At 37.3% G+C, this 14,868-nt stretch overlaps 1 protein-coding gene across 5 annotated transcripts in view; it reads right to left on the bottom strand.

Annotated features, from left to right (window-relative positions):
- rpgrip1l (RPGRIP1 like) overlaps positions 1 to 14,868 on the bottom strand; it is a 173,444-nt gene that overhangs the window by 132,873 nt on the left and 25,703 nt on the right. For 4 of the 5 annotated variants that reach the window (XR_011345803.1, XM_069901588.1, XM_069901587.1 and 1 more), the window contains exons 4-7: positions 12,714 to 12,858; positions 5,874 to 6,172; positions 2,970 to 3,075; positions 1,857 to 2,000 (exon numbers count right to left, since the gene is read on the bottom strand). Coding sequence is in view for 4 of the 5 variants with exons in the window: in XM_069901588.1 (XP_069757689.1) it covers positions 1,857 to 2,000; positions 2,970 to 3,075; positions 5,874 to 6,172; positions 12,714 to 12,858 (694 nt within the window). In the remaining variant the exon portion in view is untranslated. Of the gene's footprint in view, positions 1 to 1,856; positions 2,001 to 2,969; positions 3,076 to 5,443; positions 5,562 to 5,873; positions 6,173 to 12,713; positions 12,859 to 14,868 lie in introns of those variants that run through there. The other variant, XM_069901589.1, reaches the window with a different exon arrangement.

The raw sequence follows: 14,868 nt of genomic DNA, 5'->3' as shown, positions 1-14,868 counted from the left end.
AGCAATGTCCTTTATATAGCAAAGGTAAAAATTCACAACTGATGCTTTGGGCTTGAGCTCTTCATCATGGTATGGAAAAATGTCAGCATCTGAACTAAAGAATGGGGAGGGGGTGTGAAAGGAAGGGTTGTTGCAAAGGCAGGAGGTGATAAATGGAGAAGGAAGGGAGGGGAGGAGAACTGCAAAGTTGAAGGGAAGTGTGAGTGTGGAGAGGAGATCAGGTTAGCAGAAACTGCAAAAGTCAATGATAATGCCATCTCGCTGGAGAGCGCCCAGACATAAAATCAGGTGTTGTTCCTCCAATTTGTGGATGGTCTTGGTGGGACAGTACATAAGGCCATGGACAGACATGTGAGTGTGGAAGTGTATCACAGAACTGAAATGGTTGGCTACTGGGAGTTCTCTGTCACTTGTGCGGATGGTCTGAAGGTACTTCGCGAAGCAATCTCCCAGTCTGCACTCAGTCACTCCAAAGTATAGAAAGCCAAAAAAGGAGCACCAGCAAATCAGTTCTGTGGATACATGTGAAGTGTTGCTTCACTTGAAATGCCTGTTTGGGGTACTGGATCGTGGAGAGAAAGAAGGTGTGGGCGCAAGAATGGTGCCACAGGGGAAGGTGTCAGGGTTGGTGATAAGAGGGGCTGTGATTGGTGGGAAGAGATGAGTGCATGAGGGAGTCATGGAGGGAGCAGTCCATTTGTAGAAGAAAGCAAACATTTTGGAAGATCAGGACTGGAAGACCTTATCTTTGGAACAGATGTAGTGGAGATGGAGAAATTGAAAGAAGAAAATAGAATCCTTGCAAGGGTCAGGGTGTGAGGAAGTGTAGTGAAGGTAGTTGTGGAATTTAGTGGGTTTGCAATATATGTCAGTGGAAAGCTTGTCTCCTGAGATGGAAAAAGAGAGATTCAGGAAGGGGAGAGCATTGTCCGAGATGGAGCAGGTGAATTTGAGATCAAGGTGGAAGTCGGCCGCAAAATGCATGAAGTTGACAAGCTCATCGCAGGTGCATGAGACTGCCCCAATGTAGTTATAGATACACCGGAGGAAGAGTTGAGGAGTCTTGGCTTGTGTAGGCTTGCAGCATGGATTGCTCCACAAAGCCCACAAATAGGCAGGCATAGCTGGGGCACATGCACATACCCATGGCTACTCCTTTTTATATGGAGGAAGAGAAACAAGTTAAAGGAAAAGTTGTATACTTGTTGGTCGCCCCTGAAAACAGGGGAATGGAGTCCAAAGGGTTAAGGTTACTCAGTGACATCGCTGAAAGATTTTTCATTCCATGTACTAAATTGAAGGAGATTTTGACATATGCAAAATTCATTAATTAATATATTGATTTTGGATTTAGCGAACACTGAATAAACATGGAGATCAATGCAAGTTTACATTTTATTTATTGTCCATTTCACAGCAAACGTTTACTGTTAATTAGCACTGAATCTGGAGTTATAATTGTTTATGGACTGCAGCTTTATTTTTGGGTTGTGATTTTATTACAAACATGCAGTGACTAATTCTTGGTCTAACAGCAACTGTTAACAGTTGAAAAACCCCATAATTTCAAAACTGCAATGGTAATGGTTCCAATTGATTCGTTGACCATTGTGGGATTTAAGTACCATGTTATACTTTCAATAATTGCTTTTTGAGCAAGTGAGTTCTGGTAGCTTTCCAGAATTCCACACAATAGAAGATTCTTAAAAGACAAAAACTGATAAAAATGTGAAATAAAAATTGCTATAAATTAATTATAATGTACAATCATTGATTTCTTAGCCATAATTATGTGCTCAAATGACTCAGATATAACCTGACTGCCAAGTGCTAAAATGGAACATTTCCACTTTTACCTCCGTCCTGTTTGCTGATACTCTCTGAGATGCAGAAGAGACTCTTCGTATTCTTTATCCTTCTTCCTCATCTCTTCTCTTAGTATCTCAACAGCTTGATGCATCTCTTCCATCTCCATCCTCTGGGATGTAATGCAATTCTCACTATAAGATTATATTAGAGACCTTTAATGGATGTCCCAGAAAGGAGATTCTGATGAATAATTTTTTTATGAATATACTGAAAGCATATTAATATTGTCAAAACAAAAGTAATTTTGCCAATCTGTGTATTGTCACTGGTGTTTTCCCTCACATAAAGATGCATGCAGATGCCTACACTTTTAAAGGAGCACTTTAAAAAAAAATTGAAAATCATACTTTCTTTAAATAACTTTGTTTCTTTGGAGATTTTGAGAAAGCATTCATTATTTAGCTAGCACTATATAGGCAACATTTTAGGTTAAAAGAAAAACTGTAATGATGCATTAAAATATGAAACCAATTTTATCAGAGTTTAACAGATTAGCTTTTATGAAACAAAATCAAAAACAATGACTGATTCATCTGGGTTAGCCTCAACTATCTTCGGGGAAAGTTATCAAAGGAACTTTTTAAATAGACAATGTTAGCATGGTAACAAATGGGAGGTGAAGCACAGTCTGACTGAAAATGTGAGAACATGGAAGGATACAAATACAAAACAGTTTAACATAAGAATGCAGAAGTGGCAATTGATCTTAGTGATTGAGAATGAACTTCAAACTACAGTAGAATTTAAATGATCTGAAATCGGACTCTTCAAAATCCTCAGACCTCGGGCTCCCGGCACGAGCAGGGCCGCTGTGGGGAGCACAGATTAATCTACCACCATGGACTATTAGAAGCACATTGCTGCATCCAATGTAAAAATGACATGGATGAGCACATGATCTCTGTTAGACCACAATGTTAAAAACTAAGAACTGGAATAAAGCTGGATGGTCATTTTTCTGTTGACATGTACTCAATGGACCAATCAACTAAAGACTACAAGTTTCAATGATTCTATATTACACACCACAGATTTCCTAATTCCCATTAGGATCACATTCCCACCAAGTACTTAAAATATAATTAAAAATAGAGCCTTACAGGTTCCGTACTTCAGCTCTAGCATCTTCAAGCAAACTATGACCAAATCTGGGAAGCAAAGGGTGGCCACACTTTGTTGTTAGCTCTGGGTCTTGAACTCTGATTCCTAAATGGATAATATATTAAAAAAAATTAAAATATGCCTACCGAACAACAAAGCAAATAAAAACATCAATGGTATACAATTTAGTAATGATAAAGGTTATCTCATGGAACAAACATAATGCACAAGTGAAGTCTGGAAGAATTAGAAAGTATCCTAAAGATAAGCTTGTAAGTACTTTAAGGAACTACAACATCTAATGAGCTTAGGAAATTGTGCCTAAAATTGTTGGAAACACAAATGGGATGGATATAAAGTTTGTTTGTTTGTCTAATAGAGGTGCAAGTTTAAATTGTGTCCTATACTACATAAAATAGGGAAGTTCCATTAAAAATACTGGGCGACTCTTGATTAAAGAATATGTATTTATCATTGTCAATTAAATTTTATTATCCTGTTGGGTATAGTAAATGCTAAAATTAGTTCCTTTCAACATTTGCTTTACAAGGAAAAGGTCCACTTTAGTCCCTCTTCGATTTCCCCTTTGTGGATTTTTTCCTTATTTCTTGGTATTTTCTTTAAGCATTTGGCCTTGATTGTAGGATGTTGCTGGCCCTTAGAAAATATTAACACACACTCAAATTTCACCTCTACTGATATACTATGCTTTATCTCACCAGCCTACTCAGCATAACCTGGCATTTTACCAATGGTCTCCACCTCTGAGCTTCATCTAAATAATTGCAGTTATCCATTTCCAAAATTTGGTGTTTTTAATTATAGAAGAGTACCATTTTACTTTAGCCTGTTGATTTACACTAGAGTTTGATATTTGAGGGCTCAGAATATGGTCAGACTGCTCAAACTACCAACAGTTGTACTTAAAGGACTTGTATAACACCATGTCAGATTGAAAAGTATGAAAGCAAAGTTTATTCTTTGTTTTGATATGAAAGGTAAAAACCTAGTGCAAGATAAAATTAAGAACAGTGTGCGAAAAATCTCACGAATACTGAAGAAAATGATACTGCTTCTGTTAAGCATAGGATGATGTACTTTTAACTCTATAGTGGGTGACTAAATGAACAGATTTACATTTTGAGAAACTGCCAAGATTCTTCAGTTGTACAGTCTTCATTTGCATCTCTCAGAATTCATCGTGCAAAAATTCAGAATAAAGGTAGGAAAAGCAGCATTTTTACCCAGCTTTGCAATATTAATTTTATATTAATCATCAAGCTGAAGTACTCCATGGATTTTACAGTAAGTGGTGAAATGACATTGCTTGACAGTGCTTTCAAGAAGTTGCCAACAAAGACCTACTGAGATCTGTGGCATAGACTTCTCTTTTTCATTGGATCATTCATGTCAGGCAACAGTTCAAGGGAAGTCATCTCAACAAATTGGCTGAGCAGGCAACTGCACCAATAGTTTTATCAGGCAGAAAACCAAGATACAAAACACAATTTTGTGTTAAAGCATTAAATATATTGAGCATAAAATAAGGCACGGTTTATAAACCAATGATTAAGATAAATATCAGATAAACTTTTACAAGGAAAGTTAAAATGTAATAATTACAGAACAGCTCCAATTATCTAAAATCAGATTATCTAAAATCCTCAGTGGCCTGAAAAGTTTTTTGGACCTGGAAGTGATGTCTGTTTGGCTCTGAAATTTTTTTTAGAATAATTGAGGATTTCAGAAAAATCAGAAATCCTCATTTATCTGAGAAAATTTCAAAGCCAAAATTAGATCCAATTTTTTTTTGAGCTAAACTGACATCAGGTTGAAAAATTTTGGAAAACCTCCTTTTTGGTGTTGGATTTATCTTATTTTGTTCAGGTTTTTTTGTGAGAATGAAGCATTATTTCATGCTTAATAACCCTTCCCTTGTTGTGGTTTAAACATTGTTACAAGTGATTTGCTGTTGCTATTGGGAAGTTTTTAAAAAAAATGACAAGTTATCCAAAAAGATGATTTATCAGAAATAGGCCCGGTTCCGACCATTTTGGATAATTGGAGTTGTACTATATTTCTAAATCTTTACATTTAAAAATATTTGTTGAACAAGTCACATATTTCAAATTAGTGTATGGGGGACAGAGATTTTGCGATAATTGTGGTTTAGTATATCACTGATGTTAATTATATGTTGCACAATATAACACAAGATTTCTAGAATTTTATAACTGGAATAGCTTGGAAATATCTATTTTTTCTTAATTCATTCATCTTCATGAATTATTATGGAGTGGTATGTAAAACTGTCAGTAACCAGAAATTCGCATTAAGTTATGCACATAGAAAGCTACTGCCCTATGGTGTAATGATGGAAATTTCTAACATTTTAATATAATTTTAACCGCAAGATCCTGGCTATTCAAGTTATGACTAAAGATCATTCATAAATAAAAAGCTTTCACCTTGGGTTTTATCTTTGTAATCTACATCAATTTTCAAGTAAAAGGAGATGTAAATAGAGTGAAATCCAAAATGTCTTAGCTTCTTGAATGATCAAGAATGTTCAGAGCTTGAATGGATGACAGCTGTGAAACATATTTTCATCAGATCCTGTTAAATTAACATTGATCTAGAATGGCAAGATCAGAAAACAATGCTACATTTCAAACCACAAATTTGATTGAATATTAAGAATTTGAACACAATCGTGCGAGGGAGATATACCTTTTAAGTGGCTTCATATAGCTTAACTAAATGAAAAAGTGTGATCACTGATTTGACATTGAACCAATTTAAAAACAAAATGAATTAAATCTTCAAGTGGAATTATATGAAAACTGCTGATAGGTGATGTGAAATACACATTCTGTAAATACACATTCAGCAACAATTAATACCTTTTTTAATATTCTCCTGCATGAAGGCAGCCTCATTAATTTTTTTAAGACCAGTATTTATGCGTGATTGAACATAACTATATGGTGTGTTTCTGCGGCCTTGCACTTGCAACTGCTGTTTAGAAGCTACTAGCCGATTCCTTAGCCCCTCATTCTGTTTCTCTAGTTCACAGACTTTTTCTTGCAGCTCTTCAATCATCTCTTCCATCTCAATGTCCCTGCCTATCCGCTTGGGGCCGCCACTCTCCAGATCAGATCTCTTCTTGTCATTGACGAGTCTAATTAGCTTGGTAGCCATCCTGTGAACAGGAAAAGAACATGAAAAGTCAGCAAAAGTATTTTGTTGAAAAGCATTTAAACATTGCTAAAGACTCTAGTGTGGATCGTGAATAATACATTTCAGGTTTTGATATAACTATTACTGCCTGTGAAGGGTGCTTTGATGTTAATCAAAACCATAGTACTGCAATCTGCTTTATAACACTGACAAATAGCAGTTTCCGAGGGCTTATCATCCCAGCTTGCTACACAGGCAACACATACTTACTCCATATGCTTGATGAATAACAAATCAAAGGAAGTTATAAAAGGAGTATACCATAAGTTACTAAGAATAGTTCCAAAGTGTGGGTGTTTGAGGAATGCAAATCTTGAATTTCATACCTTAACATTGTGTTTGCTCCCTTCACAGTACCGCATAGAGCGTTAAGAATTTTAGACATTAAAATTTCACAAGCCAAAGATGCCATAAAAGTTAGGTGGTCCTTAATAAAACCCAAGCCCAAGCAATATGGAACACATTATTAATTATAAGTTCCCAATTTTAGCTTTGCTTTGCAACCTAAAATGAAACAATTGCAAAAATACATTTGAACAAATAATGACTTTCAGACACAGTTTTGTTTTAAATTCAAGACAGGCCATCATGGTTTTCATCTTTTAAAAAAAACTCTCAGAATCTACTGTTGGCATTTGATCAACTGTACCTTTGATTCCATCCAGTTTTGATGTGAAATACTAACTGGGAACAAAAGTCTATCAAAGGACACATGAGGGTGATGTAATATAGAGTAACAGAAAACATGCATATCGGTGAATAGAAAACACTTGGCAGGCACAAAAAGGAATAGTGGCTTTGATGAACAAGTTACAGACCCTATGAAATTGGTCACACATCTTTAACACCAACATTTTAAGCACGGGTTAATAAACTTTGTATTTTTGCACTAGGGCTTGTCACATGTATAAAAATAGCTTCATTTATTTGTTTAAGGTATGTGATGTGATCTGAAGTGGATATACCAAATGCCAGATTTATGAGGGTAACAATGGATTCAAATATTTTATATACAATTAGAGACTGAAGAAATACATATATTGTTACCTTCAAAAATCAACTCAATTTGAAGCAAAAATAACTGTTAAGATCGTTAAAACTGTTAAGATCGTTTTAAGGAATTTTATAGATGAAATTAATTTCAAGATAAAAATGCAGGTAATAGGAATTTATCAGTTGTCTTAATTCTTGCTTAATTCCTTGTGCACACATCATTGTTGAATAGATATCTATTAAGAAAGTAAACAAAGATGCAACAGCATGATTGAAGTAATTATGCTATTGAAACTCAGTTACCATAGCAGTTAGCACAACACTATTAAGAGTGCCAGCTTCGAGGGTTCAAATAGCTATCCATTTCCCATGACCTGCACGGTTTCCTCTGGGTCTTTGATTCCTTCCCACATTCCAAAAGGCGTATGGGGTGGGTTGGCTCATTGGTGACATTGGTGTAATTGGGAAGCACAGGCTCATGGTCCGAGAGGGCCTGTTTCTGAGTGAAATCTCTCAAATTAAGATTCAGCATAATTTTCTTTCATAAGTGGTGTGTCCATTGCATCGCCAAGATACACTTCTCCGTGGATTGTCACCATGTTATTGGGAAGCTTGTGTGGTCCTGAGATCCCAAGAAAAATGCCATCTGGAGCTATGCTCCTGGTACGGCCACCCATGGCGGTAAGGTCGAGGGTAAGGTCCCTGACAAAGAACAATCCAACCAAGACCTCAACGGTGGAACAGGTGCAACAAATCCATCAGCTCCAATCGTCATGGTTTTCATGACATTGGAACTAGTTGGTTGATTTGTGAAGTATCGTGTGCTTCTTGGAGTGCAACATTAAATCCATGTTAAACAAATACACACCAATATTGGACTCATAAGCTACTTGAGAGCCCATAGGAATAAAGACCATTATCCTCGACCGAGGGAAAGCTATGACGACGGCTAAAATACATATGCCATGCATGAACATTGATTAGTAATTAAATAAATCCATACACAGCTACTACGAATTAGATTTGTGATTTGTAGAAAGTAGGACTATAGGCTTCGCTGCTCAGGGCCCACAACTAAAATGAATATTGCTGCAATGTACATTGTTTACCATGCTTCTTCCACATAGGTTAATTTCTAGGCCAACTTATTCACACTTTTATTATCTTGCAGTCTAATTGTCTTACAGATGGCAATGATTAGGATCTTAACCTTTTCTAATTGCTAACATAAAAATAATTCTAGCTAATTATAGATGCCCCTTTGCCTAACTAATTAGAGATTAACTTTTTAACTGTCAACATAATAATAGCAATGACATAATTAGAAACACTTTGCAACAAAATACAAATACTAACACTTCATATGATAAACTCAAGTTCTCAAGTCAGGATGAGGAACAAAGTGCTCTTACCATCCAGAAGTTTTCCAAACTTTGAACAAAACAAAATTATATCAGGTGAACAATGTAAAAACAACATGATCAGAATGTTTTTAATATTTGTTCAAATTTCTGTTGGTAACTTTTCTCCAATAATTCTGGTGAAGTAGTCTGAGGTGCTGAGAGCTATTAATATCATAGCAAGGACAACATCTATAATGATCAAGTGCATGTGGTGGATTCTTGTTAACTAATATTGGTCTGATTACAAGATTATAATTTGAATTAGCTACAATATTACAACTGTGGAATGGTCAAGCTTTTGTCAGCAGGTGAAATTTTCAATTATTTTTTATTGATTAAAAGTCAAGTTTGGATAAATTTAATCATGTTATAGCACAACATGTTTCTTTGAACTTTTTAAATTCAGCCTACATCTTTATTTTAGATGCTTATACAGTGCTAACTCTCAATCACTGACTTCTATTCAATTGTTGCCATGTGTTTCCTGAAAGCAGCAGTATTAATCCAAGTACAAATAGATTTAATTTCAATGAATCTGGCTGTCACTTTTGAATCATGGATGTTGGTGCCACTGGCAAGGTTAGCTTTTCCTCAATGCTGTTGAGGAGATAGTATAGATATGTTTTCTTAAATGGCGGATGTGACAGTATTAAGGGAGTGTTAGGATTTTGCCCTAGTTATGAAGACTGAATGGCATCATATTTACTACCAGCAAAGAATGAGGGATATTTGGTGCATCTGTCCTTCTTATTGATTGAGGTTAGATGTGCTGTGAATAAACTCAGTTAGTGAATTGCTACGCCATGCTGTTAGAAGTGAATACTTAAAGTAATAGATGAAGTATCAAACAGAATGAAGGACCACACCCCACTACATCTCAATAATTCTGTTGTGGAGAGGCTAGGGTGCACAAAGTGACTTGGCGTCCATTTAAAGGGTGACCTATCCTGGACCCACAACACCTCCTCATGGGTCAGGAAGGAGCCAGAGGTTGTACACTTCCCATGAAGGTTGAGGAGGGTAAGTCAAACACGTTCTACAGAGGCACAATAGAGAGTCCTATTGCATCATCGTGTGATGTCGTTGCTGCAAAGCATCAGATCAGAGGTCAGTACAGAGGGTGATTAAAACTGCTAAGAAGATCACTGGGGTCTCTCTTCCTTCTACCGATAGGTACTGTAATGGAAGATTCTAACCTGTTTTTTTAAACTTGCAGCTCTGTGCTCTGCAAGGCTGAGAGCCTGCTTGTGTTTTAGAATCAGCAGACATAAGCTAAATTCCACCAAGGGGTCAGAGATGCTGTTATCTGACGAAAGGACATCTGTGTACCAAGAACATTTAATCTTCCTGCTTGTTTTGGTCACAGACTGTCAGAGGCCTAGCCTTGATGCAAAATAAACCAATGTATTCAAAGTGATAAGCTGAAAATTATGTTATTCGTTAGAGGCCTAGCATGCTAGCTTATCTTTCTTGCTGTGCTGGGAATAGGTGCTTGGGTAAGCAGTTTTTGGGTAATATAAGTCATGGTCCCGCTGCTGAAGTTTGAGACTCTCCGAGAGGTGGCAACATCTCTCAGCAAGACGAAGAATTTCTGGAGTCCAGCCAACGTCCCGGTCAGGGGAGATGGAGAAGCTGCTACCGGCGCCCTGACAACCTACTACAAGTGTGCAGTCGTTGCCTCGCTTCGGCAGTTGGGACCAGTCCAAGCGTTGATAAGTATAGTTGCGAAGGGCTTGCATATTGTAATGTGAATTCAGCTTTAGATTTAGTAATAAAGCCTTGTATAAACTGAACTGCTCTCGGTGTGTGTGTCTATTTTCTTTCGGTAGCTCAAACACTGTGACCAATCTAAAACGAACAAAATGAGAAGTATAAGTTTACCCAAGACAGGTACAAGGAGCAGAGCTCAAAAGAGGGCTCAGAGAATCATTGAGGACTCTTACCATCCAGCCCGCAGTATCTGAGACACTACCTTCAGGGAAACAGTAGAGGAACTTAAAAACTAGGACTGCCAGGCTGGGAAACAGCTTTTTTGTTTAAGGCTGTGAGATTGTTGAAGAACCCTAGAAACTTGAACATTATTTTTATTTCTATTTATTTTGGATGAGTAAGTACATTTATGTCATTTGTGTGGAGGGTGTACTGTGTAACTGTGTGTATGCACTATTGGTCTGGAGATACATTGTTTCATCGGGTTGTACATGTTTAATCAGAGGGCAATAAACTTGAACTTGACTGACTATGTAGGGATAGCTAACCTTTTAACTTAAACATACAGCACATTAACAGGCCATTTCAGTCCTCGTGTCTGTGCTGCACAATTAACCTACACGCCCTGTACGTACTCATGGGCTGAAATGGCCTGTTACCGTGCCTTATGTCTAAATTAAAAATTAAAAGGTTGGCCACCCCTAAAGTAGATAGTAAAAAGATTCTGGGAAGTCAGTGGCGGGTTATTCCACATAGAGTACCTAATGTCTCCCTTATTCATTGGAGTATATGAAACTGTTCAAGTAATGTCAGTAATTGACAATGACCCCCCCCCCCCCCCCACAAAAATGTTGATAATGGGCAATTCATCAATGGGAAAGCTTTTTTCCCCCCACGTTTCTCACAACACAAGATGCATTCAAATCATCATGTCTTTGCTGGTTCACAAAGTAATACCATTTCCCCAATTATTTCCCAGTAACCAGTTCTCCCTCACATGTTCTTAGTCTCCAGACTGATACGCCTGCCACTCATCTACACTAGTAGCAATTTAACCAATTTTCTAATTAACTTATCAATCAATTTTTTTTTGATAACACCACATTTGAAAGTCAAGGAAAGGTGCTTGTACTCTCTTCTGTTTGCCGGATATCACTGCCTAGCACTTAAATGATGCAAATGTGATTTAAAATTTATTTGTCCATGGAGTAAAAAATTCCAATCCAATGAGTAAGTAAATTTATCTTCAACCTTGTCCTAAATGGCAAAATCATTATTTGAGCCAATAATATTTCAGCATCAAATCCTGACAGAAATGAATCTGGCAGTGAACCTCCTTAACTCTTTTAAACTCTAGTGACAATAGGTCAGTCTTTCATAGGTCAATCCCTTTATCCTTGAATCTACATCCTTCCTCAGGAATTGGAGACCAAGACTGCGCACATTAGTCCAGGTGCGGTCTCGTCAAAGATTGCAGCAAAGCTTCCTTACGCTTCTAGTCTAGCTTCAGAAACTGACATAACACTTATTTCCTCAAATTTCTTGCTGAACTGTATATTTGTTTCTCCATTTTATGAGCCAGTAATTCTTATGAGAGGGCATTATATGTTAATCTGCAGGTTTGCCTGCCCTTATTATAATTAATGCCCTGAGACTTCATTGACTCAGAAACAATGCTACCTACTCTGAACTATGTACCTCCATTTCTGATGGGAAAAATGTCTGATTTTGGCTGAATGCCAAGTGTGAGTCAGTCAGTGTTGCGAACATGTCTGAGGGATATCCTCAGTGAAGGCTTTGCAAACTTGACTGGGTTTGGCATGGATTTTTTTTTGTAACCACTACCTAAGATGATACTTGGTGGTTTCTCTCATTAGTGTTGCTTTTTATTGCAATTTGGTACAATACAGTGGCAATTCCTCAGACTATTAATGAATTTGAAATTATTAACGTGACAATGGCAGACTTATGTCACTAAAGGACATCACTAAAGTTGTAGTTTTATTGTTGTAAGCTTTGAGGTACACATTTATTTAGTGAATTGACTTTTAATTCTGCCATACCCAAGGTGGTGTTTAAACATACCTACAAAATGATTTTATGTCATTTTAAGATGGTATTTGGGGAGAGACAGTTATTAGCTCTCACTGATCGAAAACAACCATCTCTGTTTTGGGTTAAAAATCCATAGTAATTACTTTAAGACTGTTAAAGTTGCAAAAAAAATTTCATAATGATAAATATCTTCACTTGTCTCCTTGAAATAATGTGCTGTATAAAACAATTTAATTCAAAGATCATAATAGGGCATACAAATACTTTTTAAACATTTGTTCAATAGCTGATGGCAGAGAAAAAGCATTTTCATTATTAACAAAGCAACTTTACCTAACTAACCTTTTAATCTTATCTTCTTGTTTCCGTGCATGTTGTTTGAGCAAAAGGCTTTCATCATGGAGCCGAAGAAAACGATCTTCCAGCTCTTCACGAGAGATGCGAGACACCGCTTGGCGAGCTCTCGTGTTTTGTGCATTAGTTGCTTCTGTTTTAAGGAAGGATTGAGTCAGATATTATAAAGACACAGTTAGTAGATATTCTACAATAGGTCCGTAATTTAGTACGATGGCTCAATTTACGCATTTCAAAATTACCAGCAATTTCTAACTGAAGGACTTGTGTCGGAATGTGTATTTGTTAGTAGTTGACCCTTTTTTTGTGATGTTGTTTTGCTACGGTCAATTAACGTGTATTTTTAAATTAAACATTATGGGGAAATTCATAAAAAACCTTAGTTGGATAATTAGTTTTGTAATTATTTGAAGAGAGATGTACAGTCAGGTGATTTTAATCCAGCAACACCAGATCATAGAGCAGTTAACAGTAGTATTTTTAAGATGGTTTTGTAGTTTCCAAATTAATTCATTGCCTGTGAGTAAACACGTGGAAAGATGGTAGTGATACTACACTGTTATGACAAGCAACTTGTCATGTTATGGAATGTCATCAGGCAGTATCTGGGATACAGTCATGAGGTTTTCTGCCCATAAAAAGGAGATTTGGGAAGAGTCCTACAATGTACAAGCATCCCAGAGATGGATTCTCTACCACAGCACCAGAAAAGGAAACAAATACCTTTTCTTAAACAGTCCAAAACATAACCATGGATAACATTCTGCATAGTTTATTCTCCAATGTAGCACAAAGCAAAGGGGTACTCCTTACAACGAGTACCCACCATGATGGTATAGGATTAAAAACAGGAGATATACCCAGTACACCTGTAATTATGAGGCCTTATTCCCTTTTCAGAGACCTTAGGAATAAATGGCAAAAGAAGATAAACCAAATGCACTCGTATCCCTTCCCAGGCTTCAAGGTCTTCAGACTTCCTCTGAATCCCTTGACTCCTGATCATTGGTCTCTCTCCAGCTCTCATGCACTCCAATTTCTCCAGCTATTCTGAGCTCCAGTCTTTCTCTCCCCAGTATTCTTGTCCTGGTCCAAAATCAAGTGATGCCCTGCCATCCAGTGGCTGATAATTGGGCAATCTGAAGACAACTGGAAGCACTGACACAAGAGAGACAAGAAAGCAAAGTCAGCAACGAGAACAAGATCAGTGGAGGAGGGAATTACAGGCCGACAGTTGTGGAAGCACTCCAGATTGAAAAGGTTGTAATATAAATAACGACAACTCCCCACGTAATTTCCAAGTCACCTGGAGTAGGTTTCTAGGTTTGCTGCCACCTGCCTGGTGCATCAGCAGGAGCTCTTTTTAGTGTGTTCTGGATGCAAATTATCCTCTCCCGCGCCCCACCACCTTCCCTTGAATAAATGGCAATATTGGTGAGCTGTAGCACATTACTTTGGACAGCCAGGTTTCGTGTGGATTAGGGAAATCCTCTACAGTCTGGGACTGCTGGCAATCTTGTTTTTAACTGACTGCTGCTGGATGCAAGCTTTACTTGAAATTCAGCAACCAAACATGACAGGCATCTCCGGTGCCAAGTTGGTGTTTACGCCTTGCTGCTCTCTTTCAAATAATTCCTTGTTTAATATTGAGTGTCTCCTGAGCCTATGCAGGCAGTTGTGATTGTTCCCTGTGTCCAGTTTCCACTTGTTTTAGAACAATCATTTACTGTTTCCAGTTGGTGTCCTCTTTCCAGTATATTTCTGTGATCTCTTTCATTTTAACAATTAGGATTCCCAGCCATAACTACAAAATACCTGTACTTTACACCATTAGGCTCTGTTCAACTAGCACCAGTGGTTTTGAAACCATTTCTTTCCACTTACATACCACCTTAAGTGATTAGTTAGGGATTAATTAAAGTGTGTGAGTGGAAAGAAAAAGCTTGAAAATCACCTAGCCTCATCCATGGAAATAAACAAGTACCACTCTGAGTGACATCTTCTCTGCCTTTTTCACAATGGCCCAAATTTATGCACTGGTTCTTGCCAAAATCTGCCTCTAATTACTGGTTCAATCTACATTATACAGGACGCAGGGTGGGGGGTTGTTTTTTTTCTAGAAAAAGGTCCATATCATGATTAT

This window comes from Narcine bancroftii, chromosome 10, assembly GCF_036971445.1.
Source record: "Narcine bancroftii isolate sNarBan1 chromosome 10, sNarBan1.hap1, whole genome shotgun sequence".
Classification (NCBI taxonomy): Eukaryota; Metazoa; Chordata; class Chondrichthyes; order Torpediniformes; family Narcinidae; genus Narcine; species Narcine bancroftii.
Note: the sequence above shows the minus strand (reverse complement) of the source record. Positions and strands in the feature narration are given on the sequence as shown.